This window comes from Dermochelys coriacea, chromosome 20, assembly GCF_009764565.3.
Source record: "Dermochelys coriacea isolate rDerCor1 chromosome 20, rDerCor1.pri.v4, whole genome shotgun sequence".
Classification (NCBI taxonomy): Eukaryota; Metazoa; Chordata; order Testudines; family Dermochelyidae; genus Dermochelys; species Dermochelys coriacea.
Window position 1 is genome coordinate 17,181,625 of NC_050087.2, and position 21,810 is coordinate 17,203,434.

The following is a 21,810-nucleotide window of genomic DNA, read 5'->3' on the forward strand; positions in this document are numbered from 1 at the left end:
CGCAGTGATTGCGATCTCTCGTGGCTGGCATGGGCAGGTTGGCATGTCCCATGCCCCCCACGGACCTGCCTGCCGATCTTGTTTGCTCCGGCCCCGGCCATTTCAACACCCACAAAATGAGAGGGGACCGTGCAGATCCCAAACCTGGGGCTGTGCCACTGATTGTGCCAGGCCCTGCCCATCCCCCTCCCTCCTTCACTTCAGCAGCTGGATCCAGTCCCTGCCAGGCAGCCGAGAGGGGTTGTGCAAAGCCTCTGAGCCTGATCTGAATTAGTTGAGTCCTTGAGTGTCCTCTAATCCTGTGTAAACAGCTGGGGGGGGGGGGTACTTAGCGCTGATGACCCCCTCACCACCACTCCACCCTGGCCTGGCTGCTGTGCCAGGCTAGACTCCAGCTCCAATCCCTCCCCCCCACACCTGAATCACACGCCCGGCTGGGCACACAGCTGCCCAAAGTCAGCAGCAAGGTGACTCTGCCAGCTGGAGCCAGGAGGTGCCTTCCCCGGGGCCGGGAGGTGGGAGCGCAGCGGGGGAAACAGGGGTGTTAAAGGGGAGGAGATACGTCCACAATCTGCCTTAGAGGGCTCACAGTTTGGCCTGGATGTGGATCATGGCTCCCAGTATTCCAAAGGGAGCACCCCATATTCCCTGGGGGACCCCAAAGTTAGCCATTCCCCTTTTATGCTCTCCCCCCCATTTAGTGGGATCCCTGCCAAACCTCTCCCCGGCCCCCACCATTTCCATTCCCAGCAGCAACCTTTCCATTTTTCTCTTAGGGGCCAATGGGGGAACCCATCAACCTGGGTGGGTTTGGGGTCTCTACCTGCCCCACTGGCTGAGATGCAGCATCCTTGTTTGACTGGCATGGGTGACCCAATCCCATCCCATAATAGTAATGGCCAGAGGCCTAACCAAGAGCAAGACCTCCATTCTGATGCCAGGGCACTGCCCAGACCCCACCCGAAATCAGGGCCCTGTTGTGCCAGGCGCTGCCCAGACCCCGACCAAGATCAGGGCCCTGTCGCACCAGGCGCTGCCCAGACCCCGACCGAGATCAGGGCCCCGTCGTACCGGGTGCTGCCTAGACCCCGACCGAGATCAGGGCCCTGTCACACCGTGCGCTGCCCAGACCCCACCCGAGATCAGGGCCCTGTCACACCGTGCGCTGCCCAGACCCCACCCGAGATCAGGGCCCTGTCACGCCGTGCGCTGCCCAGACCCCACCCAAAATTAGGGCCCCGTTTTGCCGGGCGCTGCCCAGACCCCAACCGAGATCAGGGACCTGTTGTGCCAGGTGCTGCCCAGACCCCACCTGAGATCAGGGCCCCGTCGCACTGGGTGCTGCCCAGACCCCACCCGGGATCAGGGCCCCCTTGCGCCGGGCACTGCCCAGACCCTGACCACAATCAGGGCCCCGTCACACCGGGTGCTGCCCAGACCCTGACCAAGATCAGGGCTCCGTCATGCCAGGTGCTGTCCAGACCCCGACTGAGATCAGGGCCCCGTCGTGCCTGGTGCTGCCCAGACCCTGACTGAGATCAGGGCCCCGTCGTGCTGGGTGCTGCCCGGGCATTTAGAGCGAACCAATGTTGCAGAGCTAACAATCCAAGCTGACGTGGCGGATGAAGGCAGGGTTTTCTCCCCACGGTCAAGATGGGGAAACTGAGGCCCAGAGTGGTGATATGACATACCCCATGTCACGCAGAATTGGAAATAGAACCCAGGTATCCTGCATCCCAGCTGAGCCCCATAACCACTGAATGAACCATCCGCCTTCACCAGGCAGTCCCCCTCCCAGGGCAGCCTTTGCCTCGGCATGCCACCCATGTGCCACCCCATACCGCAGTCATCTCCCAACCGCCGAGACCTCTCCCCGTGCCTGGGTGACGGGGAGGGTGACTGGAAAGCTGCCCCAGGAGTGAGTGCTTGTGACTCCCCTGCCCCCCAGGCTGAGACCAGACAACTTGGTACATGTAACCCTCACTCAGAACTACAAAGCCAGGTGAGCTAAGGGGACCCGGGGACCAGCAGCGGCATTTGCGGGGGGGGGGCTGGCGTCACCCCTCAAACTTAGAGGTCCTCCTAGAAGTGTTGAGAATGAAGGGAGCTCCTGGCTACTCCAGCCCCGACCTCTGCCAGCAGGGGGCGCTGCGGGGCGCGGGGCAGGTGCGCTGGCGGGGGGTGGCTCCCGGCTGCTCCCAGCAGGGGGCGCTGCGGGGCGCGGGACAGGTGCGCTGGCGGGGGGTGGCCTCCCGGCTGCTCCCAGCAGGGGGCGCTGCGGGGCGCGGGGCAGGTGCGCTGGCGGGGGGTGGCTCCCGGCTGCTCCCAGCAGGGGGCGCTGCGGGGCGCGGGGCAGGTGCGCTGGCGGGGGGTGGCTCCCGGCTGCTCCCAGCAGGGGGCGCTGCGGGGCGCGGGGCAGGTGCGCTGGCGGGGGGTGGCTCCCGGCTGCTCCCAGCAGGGGGCGCTGCGGGGCGCGGGGCAGGTGCGCTCCCACCTTTCCAGGCTGCCGGTCCCTGCGCATCCCGGCGCGGCGCTGGCCCGGGGTTAATGTTTAATAGCCCCGTGTGTGCTCAGGGCCGGGGAGGGGCGCCGGGGGCCGCGCTCGCCACGGGCAGCTCCCGGGCCTTGGCCGTCCCGGGCTGCGCCGGCTGGAGATTAGCGGAGCGCGTGTCATTGGCTCAGCGGCCGGGGATAAATCGCAGGGCCCGCGGGGCACCGGGACCTTCCTGGTGCAGCCGCCCAGGGGTGCGCGGCTCGGGCCAGGTGGGCAGCGAGGGGCTGGCACCGGGAAACGGGGACGCCCCCAACACCCGCAGAAACGTGAGTGAGGGTCGCCGGCTCCAGCTGGGGGGATTAGCCAAGGAGGGAGGGGCCAGGAGTTAATCTTCTGTGCCGGGGGGCTGGGCAGGCGGACACGTATGTGGGGGAGCCCTGTGCCAGCTGTAAAGGGGGGGACGCTGCTGGTACCCCGGGGCTGCCCTGATCTGGGAAGCATTTAAGCTCCCTGCACAGCTGTCGCGTGCTTGGGGGCCAGACCCCGTTTTTCTCCCGCCCCCCACCGCCCTGTAGCCCCCAAGGGGCGGGCGCCCAGGTGGGTGCAGAGGGGGAAGGGAAAACCGGTTGCCTCTCATTGCCCAGAAGCGATTGACCGCAGGGGGCAATTGGGGCAGGGGGTGGCAATGGGGTGGGGGGAGTGTGAGGTGGCGGGGACCGTCCTGGGCTGGGACTGCGGTGATCAGAGCTCGCCAGCCACCCCGACACCACTGTAGATGGGCGCAGGGATCCTGTTTTGCCCCCGTGACGAGGAGCTGGGGTCTGTGACCTGTGCCCCCAGGTCCTCTTGCCCTTCCGGGTGCCTGGTAATTAAAGCTAGAAGGAGCCCCCTCCCCGTGTTGCCTGGGGGAGCCCTTCACATTGGTGCCAGGCAGGCACCAGCAGCGGGCGCCCTCACGTCACGAGCCTCCGTCCTCAGGGTGACCCTGGCAAAGTGGAAAATCACCCAGGAGAAGTAGTTTCAGAGACTCAGGTTTCTCACGGCACCCACCGGGTTTATGCCCCTCCCAGGCTCCACTCCCCTCTGACCCCAAACCCCTGAGGCTACCCCCGAAATCTAATCCCCCCTCTCCCGCCCTGGTGTGCGCTGGCGAGGGGCAGCCCCAGACACTCACCCTGGCATCTCTTCCTGCCCTAGGTTTCGCTGGAGAGTCCCAGCCTGGCCCTGATGGCAACGGAAGCCGTGTCCCTGCCACCCTCTGCCCCAGAGGAGTGCCAGGGGGATGCCCCCACTGGCCTGTGCCCAGCTGGGGAGGGCATGGATGTCCCTGGGAAGGAGCACAGGCCAGGGGAAGGTGGCATTGACCCCGTCATTGCACAAGAGAGGGAGCCTGGGGCACCCAAGCCCCCTGGCACCACTGGCCAGGACGAGGCCCCAACACACGGACAGTCCCCTGCTGCCTCAGGGGAGGAGGGCAACCAGGCTGATCACCGTGGCGCCTGCCCCACTCCCCCGGTGCAGCCACACCCTGCTGATGCCTCAGGCCAGCCAGCCTGCGGAGGGGAGAACAGCAATGTTGTCTTTGGTGACCCCCCCGATGCCACCCCCTCCTCGGAGCCACCTCAAGCTGCCAACGTCCATGGCCAAGCAAGCCCCGGGGAGCCAAAGCTGAGTGCCAGCTCTGAGCAGGGCTGCCAGGAGAGCACTGAGGCAGCGGGCACAGAGACGGGCGAGGAGAAGGCCCCCAGCCCGCATGGGGACAAGTCACCAGCCACCAGCCCGGGGTCAGAGCAGCCAGCAGAGGAGTCCGAAAAGGATCCCCGGCTGGCTGGGGAACAGGGACCTCTGACACTGGGCCGCGCTGGTGCCCAGGGGGGCCAGGATGCCAGCTGCCCACTGAAGCCGGATGGCATGCCGGTGCCAGGAGGACCTTTGCTGGCACCGGGGGACCTTGCCCCTTGCAGCCAGCAGGGGGCAGCAGGCGCCAGGCCTGAGGCGGCAGTGCCAAGGTCTCCCGTGGCAACTGGTGACTCCTCTGGGCCTGCCCACCTGGCAAGCGATGGCAGCTGGGAGCCGGGGGGCGGGGAAGGCCAGAGGGAGGGACCAGCTGGCAGCTCAGCAGGTGGAGCCGGTGACAACAATAAACCCCGGGGTGAGGTCGGAGCCGGGGCTGTGGTGGAATCTGAGCCGAACGAGGTGCCACCCAGCGCTGCCGGGCCCCGAGAGACCTCGCCCGGGGGAGACGGTGCCAGGGAACCAGATGGTGCTGAAGATCTGGGTGGTGCTGCAGGTCCAACGGATACCAGGGATCTGACTGGTACCAAAGATCCAGCCAGTCCGCCAGAGACAGCCGGTGCCACAGATCTGGCCAGTGAAGATCCAGCTGCCCCCAGCGATCGGGGCAGTGCGGCAGCTCCAACCGGTGCCGACACGCAGACCAGTGCTGGGGACCCAACTGGGGCCAAAGATCCAGGAGCTGCCTCGGAGCAGAAGGGGGAGAGCATGGAGAATGGGGACCCCTCCAGTGATGGCGAAGCCTCTCCAGCCCTGAAGCTGGGCAGCGAGACCCCCATCGAGCGGGAGATCCGGTTGCACCAGGAAAGGGAGGAGACCCTGAGGCGGCAGCGGGGCCTGGCCAGCTCGCGGGACACCCAGCAGTATGTGGAGGTGCGGATGAAGCCCATCTTGAGCCAGGCGCAGCCACCCGCCCAGTTGCCCAAGGAGAAGGAGCGCCAGTGGGCCGGGGCCCAGATGCAGCGGGAGATCCAGCGGGAGAGGCTCCGTGAGGAAGACCTGATGCAGCTGGGCAAGGTGCGGGGCACCTACGACCGGGGCACCCACCAGGAGCTGCAGGAGAAGAAGATGCTCTTTGAGCAGCAGCCCAACCCCGAGCCCCCTTCCCCCAGGAAGCCAGCGAGGGTCACCTGCGGCAGCAGTGCCAAGACCCCCCGAGATCAGGGCCCCCGTGGACCATCCTTCGCCGAGGCCAACAGCCGGGCCAACATGGTCATCCTGGAGCCCAGCACCCTGCTGCGCCCCAGCCTCGGCCGCCAGGCCACTCTGGAGCGGAGCCCCTCGGCCCAGGGCAACCCCTTCTTCAGACTGCGCTCCAGGAGCCCCCAGTCCCGGCTGGAGTTGGAGGTGCAGGAGGCCCAGAAGAGGGAACAGGAGCTGCAGAAACAGAGGCACAGTCTGTACGGCTGGGACCTGCCCGGCGATGCCCAGTGGGCGGCTGATGGGGAGGAGCCGCGCCGCAGCCGGCCAGGTAAGGGGGGCTGCACAAACAGAGTCTAGGGGCAGCTGGAGGAAGGCAGTGCTGACGAGGGGTTAGAGCACTGGGCCTAGGAGGCAGGACTCCCCCTCGAGCCAGGTGGGAGCATTCCTTAATACCTAGAACTGGGATCTGGGAGTCAGGACACCTGGGTTCTCTTTCCAACTCCAGGAAGGAACAGGGCCTGGTGGTTGGAATGGAGGCCTGAGAGCCAGGACTCCTGGGGTCTCTGGCCAGCTGTCACTGACTCCCTGTGCGACCTGCACTCTGCCTCGGTTTCCCCATCTGTAACATGGAGCTAATGACACTGATCATCTCTGAGGGCCACTGGTTAGAGACCATTCCAGCCCAGCCGCCGGCTGTGATGGGGGGCTGTTCCCATGGGATAAGTGCAGTGGGACCCCCTTCCTGGCTGCCTCATGACTGGCATCCCACTCGTGCCCAGTGGGTGTTGCCAACGGGCCAGCAGGGAGCGTCCGGATAGCGGGGGTAACAGGCACCCAGATTTGCCCTCCTGCTGCTCCCCACAAGGGTCCCATGGTGCAGAAGGGGGCTGGCAAAGACAGCGACGCCTGGGGCAAGACACCCTGGCTGTTTCGGAGCCGGGCGAGGCCTGGAAGAAGCAGGTGATGTAGGGGGTAGATGTGAGCATGGGGGGGGGCGGGAGAGAGGATCTAGTGTTACAGGAGGTGAGGGACATCCAGGGGGCCCTGGAGGGCTGTAGAGAGACAGGTGCATCCCACACGGAGAGAAGGGCTTTATCTCCCCTAAAAGGCTCTCTGCCTGACTCAGCAGCACCTCCGTGAGTGCACCTATGTGCCATGCTCTTGGCATGTGTGGGGCACGTCCCAGGGCCAGGGCTGAGAAGTCTCTAGCTGTTCCCAGGGAGAGAGGGAGGAGATCCCAGCAGCCTCTTCCCCCATCCCCGACCCGAGGCCAGGCCAGGCCAGAGGCTGGGTTCCCAGTCCCAGCCAACCCAGGAGCTGCTGGCCCTGAGCTGCACCTGGGGAGACAGTGTGTGTACCCAGGGGGCGGTGGCTGCGTCAGGGCGGGGCGCAGGGCCGACCTTTGGCTAGAACGAAAGGGAAAGCCACTCAGCGGTGGTGGGAAGGGGGCAGGCTGGCGGGGCTGTGCCCGGGGCCCAGGGGGAGCCAGGAGCAGGGCCAGCCTGTGGTTTCAGAGCTGGGGTTTGGCCTGTTTCTGGGGATCAGGGCCCTGCTGCATAGTCGTGAGCTGAATGATCAGTATTTCAAGAGCACCCAGATGCCACAATCAAGATCAGGACCCACCACACACCCCATTGTGCTAGCTGGGTGCTGCACGGACCCCCCTGAACTGAGATTGGGCCTCCTTTGTCCCAGGTGCTGCATGGATCCTGACCCAGAACAGGGTCACATTGTGCCAGTGCAGCACAGACACCCCCCCCGCACACTGAGACTGGGCCCCATTGTTCCAGGTGCACAGACACCTAATGAGAGCCAGCCCCTGCCCCACAGGGCTCAGTGTAAAGAGATACAGGGAGGGAGGGGAAACCGAGGCCCAGAGGGCAGAAGTGGGTCATTGGCAGAGCCGGGAACAGAACCCAGGCATCCTGAATTCTGGTCCAGTGCCCTAGCCACTAGGTCACCCTACCTAGATGCATCCTCCGCCAGCCCTCAGGGCAGGATGAATCCCCCTAACTCAGCTGCTAGGCTGGATGGCATGAGGTGTGGCACAGGGAAACTGAGGCTGAGTCTCAGGGGGGCAGGCAGTGTTTCTTGCAGAGGAAGAGGTATTAGGGTACAGAATCCGGGGGGGGGGAAGCCCCATTGCTTAGCCTGGCAAAGCCCAAGGAAGGAGGCGGAGGGAGCCTGCAGACCCTGAGCCACTTTCCTCCCCCTCGTTGCAGAGAGACCATCCTGTGGGAAGCTCGATGTGACCTGGCCTCCCCGAGCCCTGTTGGAGAGCCCCCAGGAGAATGGGCTGGACCAGGTAACTGCCCCCCCGGCCTCCCTGCCCTGCTTTGCACCGCTGACCCAGGTCACTGCCAGGCCTGGCCCTGTGCCAGGCAATGAGCCCTGGGGGCCGTGCTCTGCCACTGACAGGCATCAACCCCCATGAACACACGTGTGAGCGTGGACACGTGTGAAGGCGGCAACATGGGGAAGCGCCCACAGAGGCGCACATGGCACGGAACCTGCCTGGCCACAGACACATGCTCCAACACACAGTCACACGCAAGAGCCCAGAGCCATTGCTATTCCTTGAGGAGCCCTGTTGGGTGAGGGGGGGACATTCAGTCTGAGTGTCCCGACTCCTGCCAGATGCATGCATGCAGCCACACATGGGCTGACATACGGTAACAGCCGTGAGCCCCCTCCTGCGTGCTCACTGCTTTGGGAACAATTGCACACACGCATACAATGTGCAGTGCGGGCATTCGTGCATCCACATAAACACAGACACATGAGCCCAGCACACATACAGACACACGGACAGGCATGGCCTCCCCACACAAACACACAACGACACACATGAATCCACCCAGGAGCGATGCGCCCATACATAGAACACAGAGACGCACCAAACCACACGGACTCAAACACACATGAGCCTGCACCTGCTCCTCCTCACACGGACGCCTGCCCACGTTCATGCAAGATTCACAACAGACATGGTCTGGGCACACGCAACCGTCATCCCCTCTCCTGGAGCCCGGGGCCCTTTCATCCTCTAGTGGCTGGTTCAGGAACTACCACAGCCTGGGACCTCCAGCAGTGGGTGTCATGGCAGCAGCCCCTTATGGTGGAAGGTCAAGGGTTCGATCCCCGCCATGGGTATGCAATCCTTGTTCGTTCCAGAGCTGCCCCTGCAGTGGGCACATGGACATGTGGCCTGCCTTGCTGCAGGGAAAGGCCTCTCCCCCTTTGCCACGTATTTGCTAGATCTCTGCCTTTGTTGTCTTCAGTGGCTTACGCTGTCCCATCCCCGCCACAGGTGGAGAAAAGCCCCCGGAGCCTTCGCCAGAAAAGTGCCTTAATCCAGCGCTGGGAGTCGGGAGCTGTCAGCAACCCAGAGAGCCAGGAATAGGGAGCAGCACCGAGGAGGGAATGGAGAGAAAATGCGGAGGGTGAGGAATGTCCTAGCACCTCCCATCCTGCTCCAGAACCTACCCCCCACTTGATCCTTCCAGGATCCCACTACTGGAACCACCATGTTCCCTTCCCACCTACCTGATTGGATAAAGCTTTAATGTGTGTGACCACCCAGGCCGGTTTGATTGGGTGATGAACTACTTCGCTTCACCTCCTCCCACCCCAGCTTTCTCCATGGACCAATCAGGAGAGACCTAGGTGAAACGCATTGTAGTTGATTATTTTTTAGAGCAAGCCAAATCCCAAATTTAAAGGGATTTTGGAATCCATGGAAGGATGAGGCCTTTAACCCTCTGGACTAGGCGTTGATCTGAGCTATCCCGGTGTAACTCCAGAGTCACTCAAATTGGGTGACTCCAGAGTCACACCAGTGTAAAGGCAATCAGAACCTGGTTCTCTATTGTACTAAAACACACAGGTAAGCTTGTAAAACTTGTGGATCAGAATCGCCATCACTTTGAACTCTGGGTTGGGTGGGATTATGATTAGTGTGGCCTTGGGATGCCTGGGTTCTAGGCCCAGCTGTGCCACTGATTTCCTACATGTCCTTGTGCAAGTCACTTCATCACTCTGTGTCTCAGTTTCTCTATCTTCTACATAGTAGGAGGATAATGCATCCCACAGCAGAAATCATGAACATTTGGCCAAAGTACTAGTATAACTTTGATCCCAAACATATTAAGCCTCAAATAGTCTCCTCCCCAGAAGCAGTCGCTTCTGAAACAAGCCGACAGAGTAGATTGTGCTCAGGCATGAAATCAGCTTGGGAAGAAGCTACTGGGCATTTTAAGTGAAAAGGGTTTAAGAATCAATAAACAAAAGCAAAAGCACCAAGCGACTTGACTTATTGTCACAACGATTCAAAGTGGAGTAACGCAAAGGTGGTCGAGAGTGACTTTGCAGCAGGGCCACCCTGTCGGATTCATCAATAATCAAATTGATTAATTGACAAAAGCTTTTATGTGAGGGCACTGAATGAGTCAGCTTGCAAGTTGAAAAACTCCCAGTGATGTCCATGGCAGTTTTGCCTGAATGAGGACAGACAGGATCGTGGGGGGGGACAGGGAGCTGGCTGGCTGGCTGGGGCAGTGGGTGGGAAAGGCTGGGAGGCCCCATAGCAGACATTACTCTGGGAATTCACCGCTGCAGAGCACTGGAGAGCAGCCCACACACAGCCCTGTACTGCTATAAAGTAGAGCCGCTCCCAGCTGCTCTAAGTGACACAGACGTCACCCACTTGCAGCCACCTGGGACCTGACAGGCCTAAAGGTCCAGCCACGTGCCCCTTCGGTCAAGCCCAGGGATGGGCAGAGGTGGCAGCCTCCCCAGTTTGAGCAGCTATCACAGCAGGGTGTCATAGACCCCCCCATCCACTGTGGCTCCGGCTAGCAGGCAAGTGGCGTCAGCCTGGCTACAGCTCAGCCCCCGAGCTGGGGCCTGTGGGCCTGTTTTCAATGGTTACAGTTCCCGTCCCTTTGTACATTTCACTGAGGACGGTATATGGAGGTGGGGGAGCTGGGGGAAAAAATACACACAACCCCCAGCCTCCGTCCGTAGGCAAGTCCCTGCTTCCCTCCTGGCCTCAGTTTCCCTAGTCTGACAAAGAGGGATGATCATTCCACCCCGCCTCACCCCGGGGAGTGAACCAGCGCATGGCCATAACCCCCATTCAGGTGTCAAAGTCCGGCGGAGGTACAGATTACTCAATAACCATTAATAATGAAGGGAACAGCCTTGGACCTAGTGTTGGAGATGGGCTCAGATCCCTGCTGGGTGTAAATCGGCCTGGCTGCCCTGGAGCGATGCAGAGGGTTTACGCCAGCAGGGCCCTCGCGCAGAGAGTGAAAGCAACTGGCTGAGCGCCCCTGCAGCAATTCAAGGGAGCGGCAGATATATCAAGGCAATATGACAGCTGGCCGGGTTTTGATCACGGTGGGTGATGCCGTGTTCACAGGAGTCGGATCCTCCCCTCCCTTACAGAGGTGTAAAGCAGGAGTGACCCCATTGACGGCTGTGGAAGCGGTGTCAGTGAGAGCAGTATTCGGCCATGGGGTCAATTCTGCATTCACTCGAGGGCTCCCCTGGTCTGACCCGACCATGTGGCCACGCCTTGCAGCCTGGGCAAACACACCGGGCCGGGGGAGGGATGCAGACAGGCTTCTGGGAGCCCCAGCTGGTGCCATGTGGTGTCACCATGTGGGGGGTGGGGGTGCACTACAGGGCTGAGGCTTCCCCGCGGGCGACGGGCAGAGAGTCCACAACTTCGCTCCACAGAGGAGTGAAGAAAGCAGCCCTACGCCCTATATACTCACAAATAAGCCGCAGCTGTTTAGCTGTGGGGGCTCAAGCCACGTCTCCAGGGCCAGCTTATACACGGGGCAGCTGTCAGCAAAGGACGGGCCCATGTGGGCCCATGGCCAGCGTGCTGGCTGGCACTGAGCCAGCCTAGCCCGAGATAAGTTACTGGCCCTGATGCTGAGCTGCAACCTCTGGCGCGTCCCTGAGCCTATCGTGCCATGGATAGAAGCCACGGGCCACGGCTGAAGCTTATTCTCTCCACTGAAAGTGGTGCTGGGCTTTGGGGGGCACCTGGTGCGGCTCCTTTTGGGAGCAAAGACCCCCCTGTAGTTTCGGGTGGGATCTCCCCTAACCTGAGCCAAGCCCAAGTGCCCAGCAAGCTGCAGAGAGCACTGACTTGTCGCTCGCCAGCTCTGGGGCATGCAGGGTCGTGCCAGCTCCTTCCAGAGCAGAGGTGGATGGCAAAATCCCAGCCAATGGGCTGGGGCAGGGTGCAGAGACGGGGGCAGGAAATCAGTGTGAAATTCACGGGGTCCAGGGGGTGGGAGGCTTCTTTGGCTTCCAATTGGGGGCCCATTCGACTGAAAAAATTGCCCATGTACAGCCGCCTTCTGGGACGCTACGGAGGAGCAAATGGTCAGGGCCCATCTAGACCATGGTAATGGCATCAGGCCCTGACTAAGATCAGTGCCCCACTGTGCCAGGCGGACTGAGATCAGGGCCCCGTCGCACCGGGCACTGCCCAGACCCCAACCGAGATCAGGGCCCTGCTGCACCGGGCGCTGCCTGGACCCCGACCGAGATCAGGGCCCTGTCGCGCTGGGCGCTGCCCAGACCCCAACCGAGATCAGGGCCTCGTCACGCTGGGCGCTGCCCAGACCCCAACCGAGATCAGGGCCCTCTTGCACCGGGCGCTGCCCGGACCCCGACCGAGATCAGGATCCTGTCGCACCGGGCGCTGCCCAGACCCCAACCAAGATCAGGGCCCCGGCACGCCAGGCACTGCCCAGACCCTGACAGAGATCAGGGCCCCGTTGCACCGGGCACTGCCCAGACCCTGACAGAGATCACGGCGGGGAAAGTGAGAGTCTTGGCACTAGCACATGGATCCTGGGGCGGAGGGGGGTGAGCTCGCTCCAGCCCTGCGAAGGCCGTGCCCATGGGAGGTTGGGGCCGGTGCGGCGCAGCTAACACTGAACGGGCTCTTTGTTTCTTTTCCTGTCTAGATAAAAAAGTTCAGGAAGAAAAGGCGCTGGGAAAGCGGGATGGAAACAGCCACTAATCTGCCTGTGAACAAAGAGGTGCCCTGCGTGGGGGCAGGGAGCTGAATTCTGTGCCAGAGCCAGGGGTCTAACCACTAGAGCCTGCTTCCTCCCAGCAATGGAGAGAGAACCCAGGAGTCCTGACTCCCTAGACACCGCTACTCTCCCAGGGGGAAGCCCAAGCTGAAGCAGTGGGTGCCTCTGGGACCTGGTACTCTGGCCTCATAACATTTTCCACACAAAACAGGAGGGGAGCCAGGAGTCCTGGGTTCTATCCCAGCTCTGGGAGGGAAGTGGGGACTAGTGGTTAGAGCTGGGAGCCATGACTGGCGTTGGGGGTGGGGAAGTACTTTGGCTGCTACCACAATATAACAACTGACTCCAGCAGCTTCCGGGGTCAGTCCAGGGCAGGGGCTGGAAGCAGCTGGAAAGCCTGGAGATTCAGCTCAGAGATTCTCCCACGGTGCCCAGCTGGTCACGGTGCCCAACTGAGGGCTTCCTCCTCAGCCAGCCTGGGCACAGGGGCAGCTCCTGCCCACAGGGGAACCGAGGGAGCAGCTGCTCTGGCTCCATGGTCCAGCCGGTCCTGGGCATCGCCGCTGAGCCTGCCAACGAGCGCTACGGACCCCTGGGCTGAGAGCCCCCCAAACTCAATTCACATCAAGCATCTCAGAGGGGAACGAATTTTGGTCCCTCCTGACTTGGGGCCTGATTGGAGCCGGTGCCCCCTTGAGGAGACAGGCCCCATGCCCCCTGAGCCAGCCAGTCCCCAGCCCTGGGGCTGGATCAGAGCCTGTGCCCCCTTGAGGAGACAGGTCCCATGCCCCCCGAGCCAGCCAGTCCCCAGCTCTGGGGTCGCTGCTTGAGCCCAGGGAGTGCCGGGAATCAGAGCCAGGAGGTAGCGACTCACGCTCTGTGACTCACAGCACACGGGGTGAGTGGGACACGCCTGGCAGCCGCAGGCAGGGACCAAACCTTAGCAGTGGCCCTTGGCAACCACAGCATCTCCCCATCAGATGTGGCACTCGCTCCTCCCGCATGGCATTTCCACCAGGCCAACAGGGGAGGGGGGGAATCCCCCCCAGTTTGCACTAGTGTGTACCAGGCACCAGGCCCAGAATGGCTCCCAAGCCGGGGAGCGGCGCCAAGGAGCCACATCCTCACCTGCTGTAAAGCAAACCAGCTCCACTGAGTCCCACCACCCGGTTTATACCAGCTGGGGATAGGGTCCCATTGACTCCAGTGGAATCCTGGCTCCCAGCCCCACTACTCTAACCACTAGACCCCACTCCCCTCCCTGAGCCAGGGATAGTACCCAAAAAGAAAAGGAGGACTTGTGGCATCTTAGAGACTAACACATTTATTTGAGCATAAGCTTTCATGGGCTACAGCTCACTTCATCGGATGCAACCTGGCTCCCAGCCCCCCCTGCTCGAACCAGGCCACCCCAGTTCCCTTTCTGTGGCATGTTCTCCCAGCTGCTCTGGGCGCCGGGTGTTGTCCTTCACCCTGCACTCCCCCCAGCTCCGGACGGCGCTGGATGGCACTCTCCCACGCCCGGGGGACAGGGAATGACGGTTACACGTGGGAGCGCCCTATCTTGTTTCCCAGCTGCCTTGGGATAGTTACTGTGAGCAGGGGAAGGAGGAGGGGTGATCACACTTTGCCCTGCAGTAACATTTCGGATGGACTTGGCCCAAGGGGCTCAGCTCCTGGGGCTTTTCCTGGGAAACTCAGGAAGTGTTCACCCCTGGCTACACAGGGGAAACTGAGGCACCGAGCATGCCTCACCCAAGGACACACAGCGTGTCAGTGGAGTGCAGAATAGAACCTGGAATCCTGCTGTAACCACTAGACCCCATTCCCCTCCCACAGCCAGGGACAGAACCCAGGAGTCCAGGTTCCCTACCCTGCCCCTGCTTTAATGACTATACCTCATTGCCTAGGGGAGGAGCAGTGTGAAATACAACAGTTAAATCCCAAAGTGAACCCTGGCTTCAAAGACCCTCAAAGTGAGAATTCCCTAAACTTTAGCTGCACTGTTCTAAACAGAGAGACATGCCATTGAGCTCCGAGGAGGACGGGGAGGGAGAGGAGTCTAGTGGTGAGACTGGGGTACAGGGAATCAGGACTCCTGGGTTCTAGCCTCATCTCTAGCAGGGGCGTGGGGTCCAGTGGGAGACCAGGGGGTGCTCTCTGAGTTATCTGAGGTTTGCCCCTGCTACCTGAGACATCTCCGCAATCTAATCACTGCCTGGTTTCACCCTGTTATCACACCCTGGGCATGGGCCCTTTGCAGGGACGGGCACAAGCCACCAATTAACACCTCGAAAATCCTGATGCCCTTCACAAGTGCCAGCGCCCGGCTCTGTGGCCTGCCTGCCACTCCCCTCTCACACCCAATGAGCCAAGGGTTAGGCTGCCCCCCCAGGTTTGCCTGTTTGACCCCACCCTGTTCTGCCGTCCTTGGGTGTATCGAGTTGGGCAGGTCTCAGCCCAGTTCCTACAAGCACAGTTGTGCCTCCAGCACCGAACTGTCCCCCACAATGGCACCAAACCTGTGAGCCTGGGCTGGAGAGACCCCACCCTGGCTCCCCAACTTCCAGCTGACTGCCTGGCTATTCCTCGCTCCTTGCTGCCCCCGTGTGGTGTGTGAGGGGGCTGTAGGCTCCACCACGTCCCCCAATGAACTGGGCGATGCAGAACATGGGGTGTGAAATCAAGGTGGGCACTAGAGACCCTGAGGTGGGGGGGGCACTTGGCACAAGGCTGCCACACACCGGCAGGGGGGTGACAGCCTCTGCCAGGACCCTGAGGAATCATCTGTCTCGCTTCCTCTAGCACGGCCAGGCTCTGGACACAAAGGGGTGGGACACCTGGGTTCTAGCCCCAGCGCTGGGAGAGCAGTGGGGTCTAGTGGCTAGAACTGGGTCGGGGCTGGGAGTCAGGACTCCTGGGTTCCATCCCCAGCTCTCGGGGGGTGTGGGGCTGGTCAGCAGCTTTGTCCTGGTCACAATGACACCGCATAAAGCCATTCCACTGGGTCACAACAAAGACATCATTCTGGGGGGAGAACCCAGGAGTCCTAGCTCCCAGCCCCCTGCTCTAACCACTTGACGCCACTCCCCTCCCAGGGCTGGGGATGGAACCCAAGAGTCCTGGCTCCCAGCCTCCCCCCGCTCTAACCACTAGACCGCGCTCCACCTTCTCCAATCAGCCGCCCAGGGGCTAGAACTACAATCCCCAGCAGTCATTGCAGCAGCGCCATGCATGCTGGGAGCTGTAGTTCCAGTCTGAGGGGCCCTGATCACATGACTCCACCTCCTGAGGGGCGGGGTAGGGTATCACGTCCGGGTCGCGGAGGCAGCGAAGGGGCGGGGCTGGGTTGGAGCGAGAAGATGCTGCTGAGAATAGCAGTGAGTGTGGGGGCGGGGGGGGCTGGGAGCCAGGACTCCTGGGTTCTCTCCCCGGCGTTGGGAGGGGAGCGGGGTCTAGTGGTTAGAGCGGGGGGGGGGCTGGGAGCCAGGACTCCTGGGTTCTCTCCCCGGCTCTGGGAGGGGAGCGGGGTCTAGTGGTTAGAGCAGGAGGGGCTGGGAGCCAGGACTCCTGGGTTCTCTCCCCGGCGCTGGGAGGGGAGGGGGGCTGGTGGGTTAGAGCAGGGGGGCTGGGAGCCAGGACTCCTGGGTTCTCTCCCCGGCTCTGGGAGGGGAGTGGGGTCTAGTGGTTAGAGCAGGAGGGGCTGGGAGCCAGGACTCCTGGGTTCTCTCCCTGGCTCTGGGAGGGGAGCGGGGTCTAGAGGTTAGAGCAGGAAGTGAGGATTCCATTGATGTCGCGGGGCTCAGATCCCCCCTGGGGTGGGGGTGCCGGGGGCAGATCCCTGTTTGGAGGGGAAGGGGGGTCCCTGCCTTGGGCTCTGGTGGTTGCAGGGCAGGGAGGTGCTGCAGTGTGGCGCGGGGGCTGGGCACAGAGCGGATTTGGGGGTGGAGGGGGCAGAAGTGCTAGGAAGTGACCTATCCCCGGGTGGGGGGACAGCGGTTCATTCTTCCCTAACTGGCTGGGTCTCTGCCCCCAGCGCTCCCTCCGGCCCAGCTGCCAGGCAGCGACTGCGCCCCGGAGCCTCCACCGGACACCAGTGAGCCACATCCCGCTCATCCCCATCGTGGTGGAGCAGACGGTAAGCTGGTGCCCCTCAGTCCTGACCTGCAGCCCCCTGCTAGCCCAGCCCTGAGGGTCCCCCCAGCTCTGCCGGTGCCCTTCAGTTCTGACCCACAGCCTCCAGCTAGCCCAGCCCTGCCGATGCCCCTCAATCCTGACCCACAGCCCCTGCTAGCCCAGCCCTGGGTCTCTCTGGACAGGGCCTGGTCAGGTTTTGGCTTTTGGGCTGAGCTGTTAACATTGTCTAACGGCTGAACTGAGCCCCACCAAACTCATTTCACTTGTGTGCTACGAAACCAGGACTCCCACACACGATCAGGAAACCTGCTCCTGCCCCAGGTGCTCAGGCCCCCTTTGCCCCCCGCACTCCCTCCCTACCCCTCGAGGGGGTGCTGGCAGTGTTAATTCCCAGCTGGGCTGAGCTCCTGGTGTGTGTTGCAGGGCCGCGGCGAGAGAGCCTACGACATTTACTCCCGGCTGCTGCGAGAGAGGATCGTGTGCGTCATGGGGCCGGTGAGTGTCCGGGGCCGCTCCTGGTCCACCCACCCTGGGCTCGCGCAGCCCCCACCCAACAGGAGATAAAGAGGGTGGGGTCCCCCTGTCTCTAACAGGGGTGTGGGGTCAGCCACTGCCTGCGCCAGCTACTCTAGTGTGCTCCTGGGCCAGAGCCCCACATACACTGGACCAGGGGGTCAGCAAACCCCTTTCTGTGCTATCAGACCAATGGGTCCTTCAACCCCTGTATCCACCCCCCCCAAATAATGCTCTGGACCAGACCAATAGGTGTCAGAGAAGGTGTTCCACCCCACATAGTGGTGAGGAGTGGTTTGAGCTAGCAGAATTCCTTCCTGACCCCTGCCAGCCATGCGCCCTGAAGTAGGAGGCTGGCTCGGCCTGATTGTCCTTCTCTGACCCACGAGAGTTAATGGTCATGAAATGATTCAGCCTTGGGGGGAAAAATCATCTCAAACCGCCCCAGCCACTGCATTTGTCTCTCCAAGCCCCTGCAGCAGGGAGTTCCCCAGGTCGCTGCCACCTCTCTCTTTCTCCACTCTCTACAGATCGACGATGGGGTGGCCAGTCTGGTCATTGCCCAGCTGCTCTTCCTGCAGTCAGAGAGCAACAAGAAGCCGATCCATATGTACATCAATAGCCCCGGTGAGTGGGAGCCCAGACTGCGAGCGCCACCATGAGACCAGCCGGCCGTCCCCCGAAGTGCCCCCTGCTGGCAGAGGCTGGGACTGGAGCAGCCAGGAGCTCCACAGCCAGTGCTGGGAGTGCCCCCTGCTGGGTGAATCGGAGAGATCCTCCCTCCTGCCTGCCGTCATTCTCCGGTTCTCTCTCCAGGTGGCGCCGTGACCTCGGGGCTGGCCATCTATGACACCATGCAGTACATCCTGAACCCCATCTGCACCTGGTGCGTGGGGCAGGCGGCCAGCATGGGGTCGCTGCTCCTGGCTGCCGGCTCCCAGGGCATGAGGCACTCCCTGCCCAACTCCCGCATCATGATCCACCAGCCTTCGGGAGGGGCGCGGGTGAGTCCGGGCATCGATCTGCCCCCTGGCGGGAGTGGGAGCCCTGGGGCGGGGGACGTACGGGGGCCCCTTTAGCATCAAGATCAGTCCCAGCAGCCCCCGGCCGGGGGAGTCTCCAGGCTGCCGGGGCCCACCCCAGCAGGCACTGACCAGCCCCGATGTTGCGGACGAAGCTGGGAACTGATTGGATCACGGGGGTGGGTTCCCCTCTGGCTGCTGGTCCTGGGGGTCCCTCTGGGGTAGGGGGAACCTTTGATCCTAAGGTCGCCGTCCCCGAGTGGATAGAGACCCACTGTCGTTCCTGGCCGATGCCGAGTTTGGCATGACTGCTCTGTCCTGCTGCAGTTGGACTAGTGAGGGGCACCCCCTGTTGGGGGCTCCGTGAAGCCAGGCTGCACCTCATGGTGCCTCCCCACAGGGGCAAGCCACGGACATTGCCATCCAAGCCGAGGAGATCCTGACGCTGAAGAAGCAGATCAACGGGCTGTACGCCAAGCACACCAAGCAGCCCCTGGAGGTGATCGGTGAGTGCCCCTGAAATCGCCCTGTGGGGTCTCCAATGGGGCAGGGGGAGGTGGGGACAGCTGCACTGAGCTTCCCAAAACATCTCCGTTCTACAGGTGAAATGGGAGGGAGTGGGGCCCCCGTCACCAGGACCCCGCAACAGGCCTGGATCCAGCCTCCCACCCCCCTGTGTGGAGAGGTCAAAGTTCAGATCCTGAAGGTGACGTGATCAGCCCTCATGCTTCAGGGCATCAGCTGCTTGCTACTGCAGGGGTCAGGAAGGAATGGATGCTGATGGGGTGAAATATCTCAAGCAGTGCACGGGTTTGTTAACTCCAGAGACGCCAGTGAGGCTAGAATCTTCTGCTCCAGATGTGGGAACTCCAGGGGGATCTCCAGTGGCTGCTGCAGTGTTAAGGCTTTTATCCCCCCTATCTCTTTGGGTCAGCCACTAGAGGGTGATGTGCCCTGGGACAGGATCTAGAGGCTCCCCCCCAGCCCAGGGCGCCCCTCACCTTCCCTGTGCTCTTGTCCTGCAGAGTCCACCATGGAGAGAGACCGCTACATGAGCCCCATGGAAGCCCAGGAGTTCGGGATCCTGGACAAGGTGCTGGTCCACCCCCCTCACGACGGAGAGGACGAGCCGGAGCTGGTCCAGAAAGAGCCTTCCCCGCCCTCCTCCTCTTCCTCGGCTGAGCCCTGAGAGACCTCTGGGCTCGGATGGGAACCGACAGAGGTGGCTGTGCTTTGCCGGGGTGCTGGGGATGGTTCCAGCCAGGAGGGAGGAAGCTAGGAGACACCAACCCCTCGAAGCAGAGGGATGGGGGTGGCAAAGACCCATGCTGGGATTACACACACACACCCCGCTTGCTGGATGGATGCAAGAGGAAACCACCCCCATACCTCCCACTGCTGCCCCACCAGCAGCTGGCGAGATGCATTGGTCTGAGCTGGGGTGTGTCTGGCAGGGTCCAATTATTTTGGTACCTTTTGGTCACACGAACACGCCCCCCTCTTGGTGTGGAGTCATTAGCTGAATAATTGTTATTAAATTAAACTCGCCAAGCTGTTCGCACTCTGTGTTGGGTTCTTTCCCCTGTAACGTCAGCAGGTGAGGATGCGTGAAACAAATATTTCTTGAGATGGGGACGTGTTTTTAAGCCTCCTTCATGCTCCCCTTGTCCTGGTCCCCTTGTGTCTCTCGGAGCAGCCTCAGGGCTGCTCTAACTTGAGTTCTGCTTCCTACTGACCCGCAGGCAGCAGAGAATAGCCCAGTGCTGTGTGCTTTCTCCCTCTGCCCAAGCAGCTGGGACAGTCCCTGCTTGGGAGTGATTCTCAACAGGTCTTTGCTGACCAGTGTGTGCGTTTTTTTTGCAAAGGACTCTTTGCGGAAAGTTCCCAAGCAGGGTTTGCAGCAGCCATCTCTGGGGTGGAGCGCAGCAGCTATTTAACAGCTCACAGCAACACCGCGCAAGGGTCTGGTTCACTCTGGACTGAAATGCAGCCACCTTTAGGGTGGGGCAGGGCAGGTACACGATCGCTCTTGTAGAAGGGTGATGTAATTCATTGGCCTTTGTCGTGCTCTGCCCCTGGGGAGGGGTAGGCAGGGGGCGGCCTGAGCCTTTTAAAGCTAGCCTAGGTAAAGCGCAGGGAATGTCTGACATGGAGCAATGCGTCATTGGCCCGGGAGGAGGGGTGAGAGGGAAGCAAGTGGCTCTCGTGCTGCGTGGTCGTCTAGGCCAGGCGGTGAAGACAAGCCTGTCGCGGGCTGACTGTAGAGTGGATTCTAGGGAAGGCAGCTGGAAGTTGCGTAAAGGGGGGGATTGGTGTGAACTCCGGTGTGGATTTAATGGGCTCTTTTGTGGCCACAGGGGGACCGTGCCTCAGTTTTACCTCCAGGATGTAGCACAGCGCCCTCAGCACCATCCTAGGGCACTGGGATCAGCACTGACTGCGAGGGACCCCCAGGCCCTTGGCAGAGCCCCTCGCGCTGAGCCCCTGCCCCAGCAGGGCCAGAGCTCCCTGCGCCTTCAGCACCGGGCCCCTGAGTGCCCAGCGGGGCCAGAGCCCCCCGTGCCCTGCAGCGCCGGGCCCCTGAGTGCCCAGCGGGGCCAGAGCCCCCCATGTCCTCCAGCGCCGAGCCCCTGAGTGCCCAGCGGGGCCAGAGCCCCCTGCATCCTGCAGGACTGGGCCCCTGAGTGCCCAGCAGGGCCAGGGCCAGAGCCAGAGCCCCCCGTGTCCTGCAGCGCCGGGCCCGAGTGCCCAGCGGGGCCAGAGCCCCCCATGTCCTCCAGGGCCGAGCCCCTGAGTGCCCAGCGGGGCCAGAGCCCCCTGCATCCTGCAGCACCAGGCCCCTGAGTGCCCAGCGGGGCCAGAGCCCCCCACGTCCTGCAGTGCTGGGCCCCTGAGTGCCCAGCGGGGCCAGAGCCCCCCATGTCCTCCAGTGCCGAGCCCCTGAGTGCCCAGCGGGGCCAGAGCCCCCTGCATCCTGCAGCACCAGGCCCCTGAGTGCCCAGCGGGGCCAGAGCCCCCCACGTCCTGCAGTGCTGGGCCCCTGAGTGCCCAGCGGGGCCAGAGCCCCCCATGTCCTCCAGTGCCGAGCCCCTGAGTGCCCAGCGGGGCCAGAGCCCCCCGCATCCTGCAGCACCAGGCCCCTGAGTGCCCAGCGGGGCCAGAGCCCCCCACGTCCTGCAGGGCCAGGCCCCTGAGTGCCCAGCGGGGCCAGAGCCCCCCACGTCCTGCAGGGCCAGGCCCCTGAGTGCCCAGCGGGGCCAGAGCCCCCCGTGTCCTGCAGGGCCAGGCCCCTGAGTGCCCAGCGGGGCCAGAGCCCCCCATGTCCTCCAGCGCCGAGCCCCTGAGTGCCCAGCGGGGCCAGAGCCCCCTGCATCCTGCAGGACTGGACCCCTGAGTGCCCAGCAGGGCCAGAGCCTTCCTGCGTCCTGCAGCACCGGGGCCCTGGGCCCAGCGGGGCCGGAACTGGAGCTCCCTGGCCCCTGAGTGCCCGGCAGGGGCAGCGCTGCTCCCATGGGGGCCCGGCTCCGTTTCAAGTGGCTCGCAGACTCTGCACAAGCTCAGGTTTCAGAGTAGCAGCCGTAATGCATCCGATGAAGTGAGCCGTAGCTCACGAAAGCTTATGCTCTAATAAATTTGTTAGTCT

At 62.5% G+C, this 21,810-nt stretch overlaps 2 protein-coding genes across 2 annotated transcripts; both read left to right on the forward strand.

Moving 5' to 3' along the window:
- Positions 1–2,455: 2,455 nt before the first annotated feature.
- Positions 2,456–9,707, forward strand: MISP3 (MISP family member 3). The gene is made up of 4 exons (XM_043506322.1): positions 2,456–2,820; positions 3,692–5,759; positions 7,654–7,736; positions 8,742–9,707. The coding sequence occupies exons 1-4, from the start codon at positions 2,548–2,550 to the stop codon at positions 8,832–8,834; spliced, it is 2,517 nt and encodes an 838-aa protein (XP_043362257.1). The 5' UTR covers positions 2,456–2,547; the 3' UTR covers positions 8,835–9,707.
- A 6,018-nt stretch (positions 9,708–15,725) lies between these two features.
- Positions 15,726–19,728, forward strand: LOC119845885 (caseinolytic mitochondrial matrix peptidase proteolytic subunit). The gene is made up of 7 exons (XM_038378805.2): positions 15,726–15,875; positions 16,532–16,633; positions 17,056–17,127; positions 17,676–17,772; positions 17,962–18,149; positions 18,568–18,673; positions 19,193–19,728. Exons 1-7 carry the CDS (start codon positions 15,726–15,728, stop codon positions 19,354–19,356), a joined length of 879 nt encoding a protein of 292 aa, XP_038234733.2. The 3' UTR covers positions 19,357–19,728.
- Positions 19,729–21,810: the final 2,082 nt, after the last annotated feature.